We start from the raw sequence: 14,917 nt of genomic DNA, 5'->3' as shown, positions 1-14,917 counted from the left end.
CTCCCCATTACACAATCCTGGATCTACCCATGCTCACCCCCAGTGATGCCATTGACAAAGGTTAACACAATCCAGTCAATGGATGGTTTCTGGTTCTGCAATTTCATATTAAAGTTGGTTTTTGATGGGTTTTTTTTTTTTAAGGATAGCTACTCTTCCGAGTAGTGAGTAGCCTGCATTAAAGAATCTCATATGAGACCCTTCCACATCTACCTTTTGATCAGCTGACAGTCAGGGGAGGGGTAAGGCTGAGTGGGACCTACAGACCTCCCCCAGATCTACTCCATTCCAGCTGACAAATGCTCCCTGCTATGGGCTATCCTCCCTGGAAACACCTTGCCTTGAAACATTTTGGCGTATGGCCACATTGAACTGTCACAAGCCAATGTATCAAGCCTGCCTTGGGAACAGGGATGACTCAAAACAACATCACAGTGGAGAGATGAGGGGAATTTTCTAGGCAGCCCTACTTCTCTATGACACCTGGGACAAACAAGCCTAACAAAGCATCAGAAAGGTCTTCTGCTTCTGTGGATCTTGGAGACTGGACAAGTACTTTGATTCAGGCTCTCAGAGGTATCTAGGTCCCTAACTCCCATTGAAACTGATATGGTATGGGTGCTAATACCCTAACCTTCATATGGGCACCAACCTAGAGTCATGGGGAATAGGGCTGGAAGGGACCTCCAGAGGTCATCTAGTCCAACCCCTTGCCTGATGCAGGATCATCCTTATCCAAACCATGCCATACAACCATAATCTAAAATTTACATAAGACTACCCTCAACCCTGACATAACAGACCTAATGCTCTAACCTGCCACAGGTAAAGCAGGAGAAACATGGCAGCCAATGTTCTGCTCATATAAAAGATTGTTAATATACACTCAAGAGGTCCCAAGTAGAGGGCTGTGGCAATCCTTCTTTGAATGACAGTCTTGTAGAGTTATCAGCATTAAGGCTTGAAGGGACCTGCAGTCTGATCCTAGCCTGCACAACCCAGACCTGAGATGTTCATCCTGTGATTCTTGCGCTGAGACATCAAAGCTTGTCTGAAAGGGCAGCGCATGATGGTAAATTTGCCACGTCTGCCTGCTGTAGCAGTTAATAACTCCCCTTTTAAAAACATACCATATCACTGTTCTGAAACTGGCCGATTTCACTTTTCAGCCACTAAATTTTTCTTGTAAATCATCTGCAATTCATTTGCAGATAAGAAGCTGTGGACATTCCCTGCCAATCTATATCCCTCTGTTATCTGTTACGTGGGTCTCAGGTCAAGCTACACAACAAATCTGGGAATGTTTGCCATACTGTGTGACTAACAAGAGAGGTTCACTAGCAAGGCCAAAGATGTGCAAGTGTGCAGGCTTCATGTAAATGATGCACGGTCCTAATTTACATATTTGACAAATAAATGGCAGGAAGTAACCAGGCAATAAAGTAGCAGTGTCCAGAACATGCCAAACCATGCCAAGCTATGTTTGCCATCACTACCTCAACTGTGCACGCTTCTGGGATTTTCCCTTGCAAGACCAAGAGGCCACACAAATGACCTGGAAGCCTTAAGGAGGTTACTAGACACCAGAGGGCAGTTCAGCCTTTATTCCTTATGGCATCTGGACACCTTTCATGGGGAAACTTTGGCCCATACCACATGCAACAAATTTGGACAAGTTTTTATTTAGGAATACCTCATTTCCACACATGCAACACACTCCTGAATAAGACCTGCTTGTTTTTGAAAGGCAGAGTGATGGGAAAAAACAATCTTTTTTCGAAAATACAGAGAAATACAGTGCTTTTCCAGGGAAAACAGGCAACTACAGTCAAACCACCAAACTGCCCCATCTTCTTGAATTGAGCTGGGTACATAGCCTTATACTACTTGGGTGGGTAGCCAGATTCTGAAGCACAAGCTTCTACTGGGGCAGGAAGGAGAGGGTGGAAGAGAAGGGGTCCACATTCAGCTGCTAGAAAGCCCTATGTACTCACTGTGCTGGTCCCCTGTGCATCATGTGAAGTGTCTTTTTCTCCCAGCAGAGGCTCAAGCTGCAAAAGAGGCTATTACTGTATTTCATCCCTCACTTAAAGCTCTTACTGCTATTTTCAGCAGCTGAGTTTTGGGAAAAAGGGTGTATGTTATATGTGTGAAAAATATGGTATCTAAAATCTGTGTTGTCTAATGACACAGAAAAACTAAGGTGCTTCATCACATGTGTGAGTGAGGGGCTAAGGGGGAAGGGGTTCCCCAAGACAGTTGGGGACTCTTGCCCCCTCTGCCCTAGAATCAGTGTTAACCCTGGCCAGATCTGTCATGGCTAGCTCTGCCCGATCCACCCCCTGTTGCACCATGTCTTTGGCTCTGGGCTGAACAATCCTTTTCCCTTTCAGTTACCTCCATTCTGCCTCTCCTGCTTGCAGCTGACAGAGGTCATAGAGGGCACATGTACTGAGTTACAATAACTTGCTCCCATTGCTAGAATCTGATCTCCCTGCCCCCTTCATGTCTATGTCTTTCCTGCAGCAGCAGCTTGCTGTGACCACTCTCCATACCTCCTTGTTCTCTGGTTCTCCCAGGACTTGCCTTAGCTTCAGAGTTAACTCCAGTTATAACATGAATATTGCTCCCAGCTAAAGTCCTGACCACAAACAAGCCCCGTATTCATCTGAGTGCACTGATGCTTTATACTTGTCCTGAGAGTAAGGGCCTGCAGCTGGAGCTACCACAACACATGAGCTGCAATCCTGACCACCCAGTATCGCTAGTACAATCACTAGTCTTATTCCAAAGTGTGACCATGCTCACTTGAGAGAGGCTAACTCAGGAGATGTGAACCTGAGTACAAGTAACTCAGCAATGCTGCTGTGAGGGACTGGTCCCACACAACTTTGCGCTTGAGATCGAACAAGCAACTTTCACCCCAAAATGGGCAATTTAAGCAGCAATGTAGGAGTCCTAGTATCAGCTCTCCAAACCAGGAGTGGCTGCCCTGAGAGCTTAGCAAACATCATGCCTCATGGCATCATGCCCTGGCACTGGAACAGGCAGCATGGCAGGTGCTGGCATGTAGCCCACAGGCATCCTGCTCCATGGAGGCAGAAGCAGGGTCAGTGTGGGAGCATCAGTAACCTTAGTGCTGTATAAGGTGCAACACTGAAATGGCACCAAGCAAACTCTATTCCCGTCCCAAGTGGCAGTTCTTGACTAGAGGTTAAAATACCCTAGAGCGATGTACCTGTTGCCAGGGCCTGCAGAGGTTCTGCAGGGCATTTAGGTTGACAATATTGAGGAGGTAAAATGTACCAACTTCCCTAATGTCACACGGTTAGCAATGCCACTGGCACGCAGCAGCTTCTGATAGGGTCACCCAACCCCATATGATGCACTTAGCACGTGCTGCAGACAGGGCTTTTACAGCACTTTGGTATGCAGGACATGAGATCTGAGAGACAGCAGTGCAGTGTGTGCAAACATGGAAGAAGGAAAGATCTCAGACCATGGCACATCAGGACCCAGGCTCTGGATCAGGGCTCTTCCTGTACTCATAAGGTGTCTCAAATCCCCCAGCAGTGGGATTGATGCAGTGCAGTGTGGCATCTGCTGGATCCTTCCATACCTTCAGTAAGGCAGTCACTGTTCTGGGAATCACTGTCACTCCACAGATCTGGGGAAAGTATGGATCCCAAAATAGGCTGATGCCTTCAGCTGCCTTCTTGTTTCAGAGCCACTGGATACTGCCCAAACCCACAGCCATGGATGCCTTGGCCTCCCACTGGCCAGCCACAATAAGCAGAAGCTGCTCTGATGTCTCGTTTCCCAGGTCAACCACTGGAGAGTTTAGCAGAGGATTTCTTTGGAGCATCACACTCCTCCAGTGGGCTCTGCTGAGCCATGGCTCACAAGCTTGTGGCCTCCTGCTGTCCTGTAAGGTCCCAGCTAACACATCACACTCAATCTGAAGTGCAAATGGCAGAGGAGAAGCTATGGCAAGCCTCTGCCTCCCTTGTGAGTGATAACTTCTTCCTGTCTCAGACGGCTGTTGACTGCTTGATGCTGTGGAAGCTAACACGTGTTGGGGATGTGGGGATAGACATGGCTCTGGCCACACGGGCGCGGATGGAGTGCTTGTCCTGCCACCGATGCCACCTCTTCCGTACAGCGGAACGAACCTGGGGACACAGTGAAGGACAGAGAGGAAATTTACTAATTGTGTGGCTGGACCACAGTCTCCGAAGGACTTGGAAAGAACTCATGCCAACTTTCAGTCTCCCATCAGCATAATACTGCAGGGTACTTTCTAACCAAATGGCTTCAAGAACTTTCCAGACATCAATTAATTAGGCTTCTCAACTGCCCATGAGGAAGGGACAGTTGGTATCATGAATCCCTGTTTTACAGATGGGAAACTGAGGCAGAGAGTGGGAGGGGACTGACTTAGGGTCACAGAGTAATAGGCTCACACAGTCAATTTGTAGTAAAGATGGAAGCAAATTCCAGGGATTTTATGGTTTGCCTCAGCGCAGGTTGAACTGGATGAACATAGTAGACCCTTCTGATTTTGAAACCCTCCAGATCCAGGAAAAGGACCGTCATGCTAAGATAAGACAGCATAGGATTTGAAAAAAGGTTGCCTAACAGGTCAGTAGTACACTTGAGATAAGAACCCAGGATTTCTGACTCCCATGCCTCTACTCTAACCAATTATAAAAAGCAGAAGTCCCAGGAGCCCTGATTCTCAGTGCCCTAGTGGTCACCAGCCACCATGACTAGCCTGCTTGACAATTCAGCCTAATAAATTCTGCATGCAACATCGTGAAGTGAAAAAACAGAAATGGAAGTGCAAGAGGAAGCTCTCAGCATAGAAGGAAAGAAATACTGAGAAATAAATCTGGCCTTGAGTTATATAAAAAAGTTAGTGGCTCAGACACCAAATCTAAAGCTGTCTAGTGGGCTGGAAGGGAGGTGAATGATGATTTGAAAGGGTTTATTATTGACATGGTCCACACACATTGCATCTCAGCAACATCAATTCAAACCAACTACTGTGCCAAAGTCTCCTGTGGCTGGAAAACATTGAAGATGTGCTTTTTATTGACTGCAAAGTGTGAATCCTACTAAGAGGGAAAAAGAGTGAGGGCAAGATGAAATGGCTGTGGTGGGACAAATTTCTTCATGCTCTTCATTACCCTGCAAAATATTTAACACCTGGAGAAGTTAGGCTGCTGGTTAGCTGGCACTGCTCCCTTCCATGTCCCTGGCTCTCACCTGTGTCTGCTGCAGGAGTACTGCTGGATAGTGGTTTCCAGCTAAAACCCTTCACATCCATCCAGCAAGCTAGGCCAATACATTGTGTTTTGGCATTGAGTACCTGTACTCTGTGCAACAGAAGCATGACACATGCACTGAACAGACCAGATGCTTGCAGAGGAAAGGAAGTTCAGGGGCAAGATCTAAAAGCCTGATCAGTACAATGGACATAGGGAGCTTCTGCATCTCAATGCTTCTCAACTCCATGCTGACTGCATAGAAGTTTATTGGCTCCCTGGGTTTTCTATTCCCTGGTTGCCTGTTATTTTATACTGAAACAAGTGCCAGCCACCCATCTTTATGCACTACAATCCTGCCACAAGCCTGATGAGAGATGGAGAAACTGACAGTTGTCATCCCTCTGCTTTACCTGTGGCAGGTTACGGTGCTTTCAGTGTCCTTGGGCAATCAGCCTTGTAGTTGTGCAGCAGGGTTGATTGTACAATTTTAGGAACAGGTTGAAAACTTGTATGGGATGGTTTGGATAGTGATGATCCTGCCTTGAGCAGGGGGTTGGGTTAGATGACTTGCAGAAGTCCCTTCCAGCCTTACCTAAGATTTGAATTTAGACTAGTCTGGGCCCTGCCTCAAGATTACAGACTAATTTGCTGAGAAGATATGTAACAGGCTTGCTAATTTCTAACCAGCCATCTTCAAAACCTTTCAGAGAACCTACTTCCCTTTTGCCTCTCCTTTGTGGTCTCAGAATAAATTCTGATCTGTTCCCATTCCAGCTGTTCTGGAACATTTGGTTTCCTCCTCTCCTCTACTCCCCTCTCTTCTCTCAACTGAGCCAACATGTCCTGCCATCAAGACCTCCATCCTTTTCAGCTCCATTGCTGAATTTAGAGCCACATGACTATTTCTGATACTTCCTCATACTCTATTTCTATTTAGATTCTATTTCTACCTGCACAGCGGTGCTTGCCCTGTTGACCATGCTGAGAAGGAATAAGATCACCTGGGTAGCTATGTAATTGCATGCCTGTCTGTTAGAGCATTTTGCTGGCAAGTGCAGATGTAAGCCCTCTCTGGGTGAGAGAGGCATAGAATTGAGTTATCTCCACTCTTTGCACAAGTGCCATGACCAGTAGGCTATTTCGCTACGTGATGGGACAGCATCAAACAGTTGCTAGTTATGATTTTTCTCTGACCACATTTGCAGGAACTTACACACAGTTACATGCCTATCCAGGGGATTCTATATTGCCACAGTGGAGCCTTCTGGGCATGCTCAGTAGGGTACGTGCAGCTATTCAGAAGGAAACAGGATCTAAAAGTTGCATCAGTGCCATAGTTAACATTTAGCTACATTTGCACACATAATCAGAATGTAGGTGCATGGAGGTGAACAAGCTTTGGCTTGTAGTATTCCCAGCAAGCCCTTTTGGTTTTCTCATTAATTCCACATTGTTATGTCACATTTACAGGTGTCTGCCACTGTGCTCACTGTGTAATCTTGGTCAAGTCACTTTTTCTTCTGGTCCAGTTTCCCCGTTTGTAGAATGAGGTCATAATAAATCTTTGCAGGTGTGCTAGAAGGAGTAGGGGGTAAATAGCCCACCTCTGCAGAAGGGAAGCTCTTTTTACACGCCACACATTATTTGTTCTCTGATTGCTACTCTGCGAGCCTTTTTATGGCTGACCATAGGAAATTGGCTGCTGTGGAAATGAAATCATCAATCTTCCTTCATGCCTGAACAAAAATCCATGACACCTGGATGGAGTGGGTGAACACAAACAGATTCCCTGATTTACTGACCAGGCCATCTTGCTCCTTTGTAGCAAGGCTGGAACCATTTTTTTTTTCAAAGAAAGTTTTTGGAAAGAATAATAACATAGTTAAAAAAATCCATAAAGGGAGATTTAAGTAAGAACTGGAAGCAGCAGTGATGGCTGAATTATTTAGCATACACAAGACTGTTAGGTCATGGGCTTGGAATCCATGTTTCCCTGAAGAAAAGTTAGTGAAGAATAAACTTAAGAGATGTCACGGTCCTCAGTGTTGTAAAAGGCTTTTTATGTTCCTTATCCCCTGGGCTTTGCTCTTTCTGTTTGTACCCAGCTATCAATCCTTACAGCCAGCAAAGGTGTGAGAGCATTCACAGGGAAATGTATGAAAAAGAGAAGCATAAATGATCAGTCCAGAGATGCCATGCATGTTCCTTTACTCTTTGCTCCTAATAGCTTAGTGTCTGGGGTCAGAACTCACAAGGTCTGGTGAAGTGACCCCTGTCTTCAAACAGATGTGTGCAACTCATTCGGATGTGTGCATGAAGTTCATCCAGGGGCTTTGCCTATTAGGCTAAAATGTGCTGTGGGGACATCAGACAATCTTGTTGTGACATCACAACGATGGACTAAAGCAGGACTATCTAACTGATGAGCAGCTGGGGGCTGCACCAGTGTGGCCTATGGACTCCTCATCGAGCTGCTGGCACTCCTTCTTTACTGTCCTGTGCCACCAGCGCACCCCCTACCCCACCACTGCATTGTGCCATGCTGCACAGGTGTTCCCCAGGTACACTGCAGTATATTGCACAGCCTGCCCCACCCCTCCATGCTTCCCACCCAGAGTTCAGAGACCACCTGAGTGGTGGGGGGAATGGCACCAGGGTAGGAGGCCACACCCTGCAATTTAACCCCTTGTGGGCTGCAGGCAGCCCTTAGACTGTGAGTTGGACAGCCCTAGGCTGAAGTATCATAACATTTCACTGGTGCATTGACCAAAACAACCCACTGCTCCGATGTATTTAAGAGCTGGTTGAACAATGAAAATCAATGGCAATGAAAAATGGTTTGCAAACAATAGCATGGGGCAGGGAAATAGGAGTGTCTGTTTTGCTGAAATTTCTCAATAAAACCAATCATTTTTCATCATATTTGGTGAAAAATATCAGGCTTGGGGAAAATTTTTGGTTTTTGAACACTGAAACAAAAAACCTCCAGAAAATAGGTTTCAATCCATATTTACAATATTTTTTATTTAAAAAAATCACATTCTTATGGTGAATTTTGATTAAAAAAGGCTAAAATTTATTCTAAATTTCCCATGAAAACTAATGATCATTTCCCCAGCCGCTCTGCTTAGAGGTAAAGTATGGAGGGATTGGGATGGATGTGCCAGTGAATGTTTACACCAGACACAAGCTGGCACTGCTGAAGCAGGCAATGGTTCTGGACCGTATTTAGTGTAGGCAGGGGATGCTGCTACTGAGTATCATTGCGGCTGGCTGTCAGGCCTCAGCTGGTCCAGTGTGAATTTGTTCAAGTCTATGAAGTATATACTATAACTGGATTTTCTCTCCTGGCTCTGCAAGGGCAAACAGGGATTGGGTGCATTGGTAAATAAACCAATTGCAAGCTCTTCAGAAACAAATCTGGTGTTGCTGGAACTAGAAGCCTCCTCTTAATGAGTTGCCTTCTGCCCTTCCAGTCCCAGGACCCTACTGGCCTTTGCTGGTGGGCATCCGACTCTGGTCTGGCAAGAGAGAGGATGTGCTGATTTTGATGGAGACTATAACTTCCTATGGGGGACAAGGTTAAATCCGCCAAATTTGTGTCATTGCTTCTTCACATTTGAGGAGAGCCTCAGCATCCCCTGGTGACCGGTCACTCATAACTCCCTTGCTCTGATATCTACCTGTTACTATATTTTTTGGCTTGTCAGACAAATTGAGAGGCACTGGGAGAACTTTGCCTGGAACCTGCAGAAATGAAAGACACAGATCCCCGAGAAGACACTCACCTCACTGTTCAGGAAGCAGTAAAAGACAGAGACGAAGAAGCCCTGGTGGGGAGGAAACATAAGAACCACAATTATTACAAACTTTGAGGGAAATCCTTGGCGTGGAGTCAGCCCAAGGTGGACAGGGGGCATAGCTCCAGCCTTAGGGGTAGGGCAATGGATTGGCTCCAGCCTGGAAGGCTCTGGGTGTGGCTTCAGTTGGAGGATGTCCCTGGGCATGGAGAAAGCAGAGTCAATTTACACCTAGCTAAATCAGAGTTATTTTTAACTTTGCAATTTCAGATGTTTCTCATGGAATTTAGCAGTGATTCCAGAGGACTGGGGTGGGATGAAGCTGCATATCACTGCCACACAGCCCAAGGCTCTTGACTCCAGTACAGCTCTGGGCCCCTTTTTCACACATGTGGCACATCTCTTGGAACCCTGATGTGGCCTGAGAGGTGCTGGTAGGCTGTACATATGTCGTGGGTCTGGCCAATGGGGTGATGCAGCTGCCACAGCTCATACCTGGAAGGATTCCAGGAAAGAGTTGAAGTAGATGAAGACAATGCGGGAGATCTCGTCCTCCCCGGGGTTCACAAAGAACAGCATGTAGGTGATACCCAGCAATGGCAGCAGGACCAGCGTGGCCTTCACAGCTTTCCTGAGGAAAAAGTACAGAGGTGAGCTGCATCAGCACAGCAGCAGACCTCAGCAGACCTCCCCTGCTCCCACCCACTGGCAGATTGGAGGCATGTGAGTCTGAGTTTAGCCCCTCCTAATGGATAAAGAAGAAGGAATCAGATTAGCATAAATGGCAGGTGGGGTGAGAAGGAGCTTGTCTCATCCTATTAGAAAGGATTTATTTGTTCTGTATGATGCTAGAATTATTGGTGGGAAGTGGATGGAGGCAGCAGTGCCAGGACTACTGGCTTCATTATGTCACTCATTTAGGCCAGAAGGTTCAAACGTGAGCACATGGTGAGGGTCTGACAGCCCCAAAAGAAATGTCCTGACAGATACAAGTCCTGACCACCCAGGATGCCCTCTGAAGTTGTTGGCACACTGTATGTTTAGTGCATCTGAAAATCAGGCCAGTTACCATAGTGTAGAACTGTGGATTGCAAGCACGTAAACTTAAGTCATCATGTTTGACACTATGGGTGTGTGTAGATGAAACGAGGGGCATGTGTACATGACACTTTGAAGTGGGTTAAATGCTTTTGCACCTGATCTTTTTTTTTCCCCCCCTGGAGTCTGCCTGCCTGCATGAGCTGTGTGAGGACCTGGTCCTTCCCCCTGTGGCTGTGGTGCCACCCTGGACTGCCCAAATAGGGTGCCTGTGCGTGGGTGCCACCTGGGGGGAGGGAAGGGGGTGCTGCTGCTGTGGAGGGAAGCACCAGCCTCCTCCCCACAGCCTAGGGACCACTCCGCCCACTGGCAGCTCGCCCTCCCCTCCCTGCCGCCGGAGAGGAGAAAGGTAAGACGCAGGCGTACACTACATGGGGTTTACTTCTCCCTAAATTGAAGTAGTGTTTTAAAAAACCCACTGCTTCAATTTAGAATGAAGTAAACTCCCGTTCCATCTACACACACCCTATGACTCTCTGTGGTCCAGTTTCTCCACGTGTAAATTGAACATGATAATTAGGACTGGGCAGGATACATGACAATGAACCCAGGTGAAATTAAAGAACAGATAGTGGGGGAGTTGATTAATAAAGAATTAAAAGCAGATAAAATTATTAACATCAATCAATTTGGACTTTCAGAAAATAAACTGTGTCAAATTAATCTGATGTTTGTTTTTGATGAGATTAGAAATTTGGTTGATAAAGGTAATAGGCTGATATAATGGATCTAGACTTCTGTAAGGCCTTTGAATTTGTACCATGTGTATTTTGATTTGGAAACCAGAACAACACTGCATCAACACAGCATTAAATGGATTAAAAATCAACTGATGGGTCTGAAGTGTAACTGTAATTGGGGAAAGGACCTGAAGTCAGTCTCTTTCTTGTAGGGATCCACACTTCTTGGCCCTAAGCTATTTCATATTTTTACCACTGACCTAGAAGAAAACACAAAATCATTGCTGATGAAATTTGCAGACACGCAAATTAGAGGAGCAGCAAATAGCAAAGAGGTCAGCCCACTGACAGAGCAATCTGGAACAGTTGGCAAGGAAGCAATAGGCATTTCAGCACAGTCAAATGCAATGTCCTATACTGAGGCACCAGGCATACCTGCTACATTTGCAGCATGTGGGACTTAATCCTGGAGAACCAGACTAAAGGGCTCAAAGTGGACAATCAGTTGCGTAAGAGCTTTTGGTGTGATGCTGTGGCCAGCTGGGCAAATACAACCTTTGGAAGTAAAAAGAGGGGACTACAGGGGAGGAGTATAGAGGTGGCATCATTTAAAAAACCCAGAGGTTCCAGACTAGAGGGTCTTGCTCCTTTACTCAGTCAGACCAATCATCACATTTGTTATCAGGAAGGAATTTTACCCCCACAGTAAGATACGCATGGAGTGTGGGGATCTTTGCCTTTCTCTATAGCTGGGGGGGCCTGGCACTCTTCTTTGAATCTTTCAAATGTATTTTAACAAATACTTTTTGTTCTTGCAGTGGAAGTATACTGGCAGTGCCCTCATCCCCCTGCTTTACCAATCGTAAATTAGAGCACTTTTGGTGTTTTGGGGCATTGTGCCTAGTGGCTGTGTGACAGGGGAGTTTGTACAGTTTTAGTAATAGGTTAGACGAGCACTTGTCTAGGAAAGTTTAGATAGGTGGTTTAGAAGATCCTGCCTTGAAAAGCAGGCTGAACTAGATGACCTTCTGTAATCCTTTCCAGTCCTACCTTTCTCTGATTTTATGTACCTGACAGTGGGACAACTGCATCCACTTCTGGCGTCCACAGCTCAAGAAAATCACTGGTAAATTGGAGAGCAAGAAGCACATGCTTCATAGTGAAAGACTCACTGAGCACATCTATAAAAGATGCTACTGTGCAGTCAGTACTGCACATTTACTTAGTACTTGTATTAGCAAGTACTAAATAAATGTGCAGTAACTGGAGTTACTGCACAGTAGCACTGGCAAACGTCTTCTAAGTGATGCTATTGTACAGTAGCCTAATAATACTGCACAGTAGCGTATTAGCAGTGTCTGTGCTGTGATGTGCTACTGCTCAGTATTATTCAGCTACTAGACAGTCAGTGTCTTGTGTAGCCCAATGAGCTCAATCCGTTGAGCTCCATCACAGTGCATAAGTGCTTCTGTAGACACTTGAATGGTAGAACACATTTCAGTCCAGGAGATAAAGGTATAACAAGAATCAGTGACTGAAAACTGAAGCTATACAAATTCAGCCTAGAAATAAGGCACACATTGAAAGACATCAACGGGTAGAGCAATTTACCAATGGTTTTACTAATCTCCATCCTGGGAAATTTACAAGTGAAAAGCTAATTTTTTTTTGTAAAATACCTGCTCTAACCCAAACAGCAATGAATTTGAGGAAGTCCTAAGACCAGTGCTATACAAAGGTCAGACTGGAACATTACAATGGTCCCTTTAGGCTTATAATCTATGACATGGATGTCCGGTTGCAGCCTGTGGGCCACATGTAGCCTGGAGGAGGTTAAATTATGGCCCCCCCCGGCTCCCACCCAGCTGCTGCTCCCCCACATCAATCCAGCTGCCATAGCAGCTAGAGCCAAGTCTTCCCTGCCTCTTTTGGTTTCTGCTTTCTGTGCCCACCCCAAGGGGTGGTGTGGTGTAGTATGACACAATGTGGGGACCAGGGGTGAGGCTGGAGCTTTGTGAGTGTGGGGTGCAGGGGTGGGAGGGCAGGTGTCCACATGGTGTCCAGCCCTAGGCCCATGGCTCCCATTGGGGTGGCCCATACAGTGTGCAGCCTCTACCGATGTGGCCAGTGGGATGTGCAGCCCCTGGATGTTTAGCGATTGAATTGCCCTGATCTATGAAACTATTACAAAGTTTTCAAAACCCACAAATATTTTCTGGAAATCACAGTTTTTCCCTGTCCTGAAACAGGTAGAAATCTTGACAATTTTCCTGACCTAAAAATTCAGAAGCATTCAGTCTGGGTGACTCAAAATGTTTTCTTTTGACTGTTTTACATTTTCCCTCAGTTATTTTCCAAGTTGAAAATTTATTCAAAACTGAACTCTGACAAAACGTTTCATTTCTGAAAAGCTGGCCTTTGCAGGTGAAGGAACGCTGAAACATTCCCAACCACCTGTACTAACAATACTAATAAAGTATGTTTATTCATTATTTGCAAAGAGGTTCAATTAAACTAGTTCTAGCAGTGCAAAACCATCTTCTCAAGCATACACTATGTACATTCAGGAAGTCTCCTTCTGCCTCTACAGGAAGAGTCCATTTCACTGAAGGACAGAAAGACCTTTCCTTCCTGCAGGACAGCTGGCATTTTAGGATTCAGAGATTCACTCTTTTTTTGCAAAATGCTATCTGGAAAGGGGAGGGTAAATCAGCTCTACCATGTACCCAAGAAAGCTCTGGGCATCTACACATATGCCTGATGCCTGCTCTGATGTGTGCTAGTTAGTTCGTGTTGGAGCAGACTTGCTGAATTGAGGCTGCTGGTGAGTGCTAATTAACATGCTCCAGCAGCCTTGGTTTCTTGTGTACTCAGCATCCCTGCACTTCAAAATGGCAGCAGGGGTGCTTTAACTAAAGTTTGTTGAATGAGCTTTAGTTAAAGCTCCCCCCACCGCCATTTTGAAGTGCAGGACATCGAATACAGAAGATGCTGCAGGCACTTTAATTAGAGCAGCTCCCAGGAGCCTCTCTAATTAAAGAAACCTCCTTCCCACAATCCCTGGAGCATGTATAAAGACACCCTCTGTTTCCTCCCCTGAGATGGGACAGCAGGTGTTTGGGCTGCATTGATTCATTTATCTTAGCTTGTCCTTTGTTTTGCTCCCAAGCAGCAATTTAATTCTCACCTCTGTGCCAGGATTTGTATGGCCAGCTTCAGAGAGCAGAAGGTCAGACCCTTTGGGGAAGGCTTTTGCAAAGACAGTTATTCAGCTACTATGCTCCCTTTAGACGATTTCAAACACAGACTTTCTGGCTGGAACTTCTGAGACCCCTGCTCCTAAAATGGGTAGTCATTTCGACTTCTTAAAATGGTAGTCAACCAGGCCTGTGGTCCTAAGACAGGTCCTTTGGAAAGCCTATCACACCGCAGTCCTGGCCCTTTCCATCCCATGATACTTCTTTCTTGGCTAGAGGGGTTGGATATCCTTTTTCTGCCCAGCTGTGCTGACAACAGCTAGGAACTGGTGGACAACATTCATTAAAGCAGGGGTGGGCAAAATGCAGCCTGTGGGCCAGATGTGGTCCACCAGGCCATTCTATCCGTCCCGTGGGGCCCCTAAACAATTTAGAAAATTAATATTTATCTGCCCCTGGCTACCTGTCATGCAGCCCTTTATGGCTTGCCAAAACTCAGTAAGTGTCCCTCCACCCAAAATAACTGCCTGCCCCTGCATTAAGGAGTGCTCCAAAGTATTTCAGAGATGGCACTGCTGAAACACAGTCATCTCTGAGATGAGGAGAGCCAGGGTATGTGGGAGGAATGGAAAGCATTTTGCTGGTAACACTAAGACTAATGATGAACTCTCTCACAGCCAGTTGCCTGTGGTCTTTGAAGCTCACACAGACTTTGTTGGCTTGATTCCTGTGGTGAGCTGCTTGGGTCTTTTTTACAACAGAGGAGGAAGGACTGAGTCAAAATGCTTGACTGCAGAGGTCAGGCAAGTTTATTCGGGTAAATGTGATATCTTCTTTAGACTAACTGAATAGTTGGAAAAATTGTTCTTTGC

At 45.9% G+C, this 14,917-nt stretch overlaps 1 protein-coding gene across 2 annotated transcripts in view; it reads right to left on the bottom strand.

Moving 5' to 3' along the window:
* Positions 1-1,119: 1,119 nt before the first annotated feature.
* The window catches only part of CRHR1 (corticotropin releasing hormone receptor 1), a 133,934-nt gene continuing 120,136 nt past the window's right edge, over positions 1,120-14,917 (bottom strand). For both annotated transcript variants that reach the window (XM_090044137.1, XM_090044138.1), the window contains 3 exons: positions 9,566-9,701; positions 9,059-9,100; positions 1,120-4,172 (listed from right to left, as the gene is read on the bottom strand). In XM_090044137.1, coding sequence (XP_089900263.1) covers positions 4,032-4,172; positions 9,059-9,100; positions 9,566-9,701 — 319 coding nt within the window. In that variant the 3' untranslated portion in view covers positions 1,120-4,031. The remainder of the gene's footprint in view (positions 4,173-9,058; positions 9,101-9,565; positions 9,702-14,917) is intronic.

Source organism: Crocodylus siamensis, chromosome 4 (assembly GCF_052110815.1).
Source record: "Crocodylus siamensis isolate JL-2025a chromosome 4, ASM5211081v1, whole genome shotgun sequence".
Taxonomy (NCBI): domain Eukaryota; kingdom Metazoa; phylum Chordata; order Crocodylia; family Crocodylidae; genus Crocodylus; species Crocodylus siamensis.
The sequence above is the reverse complement of the archived record's forward strand: the minus strand, read 5'-3'. Positions and strand labels throughout refer to the sequence as shown.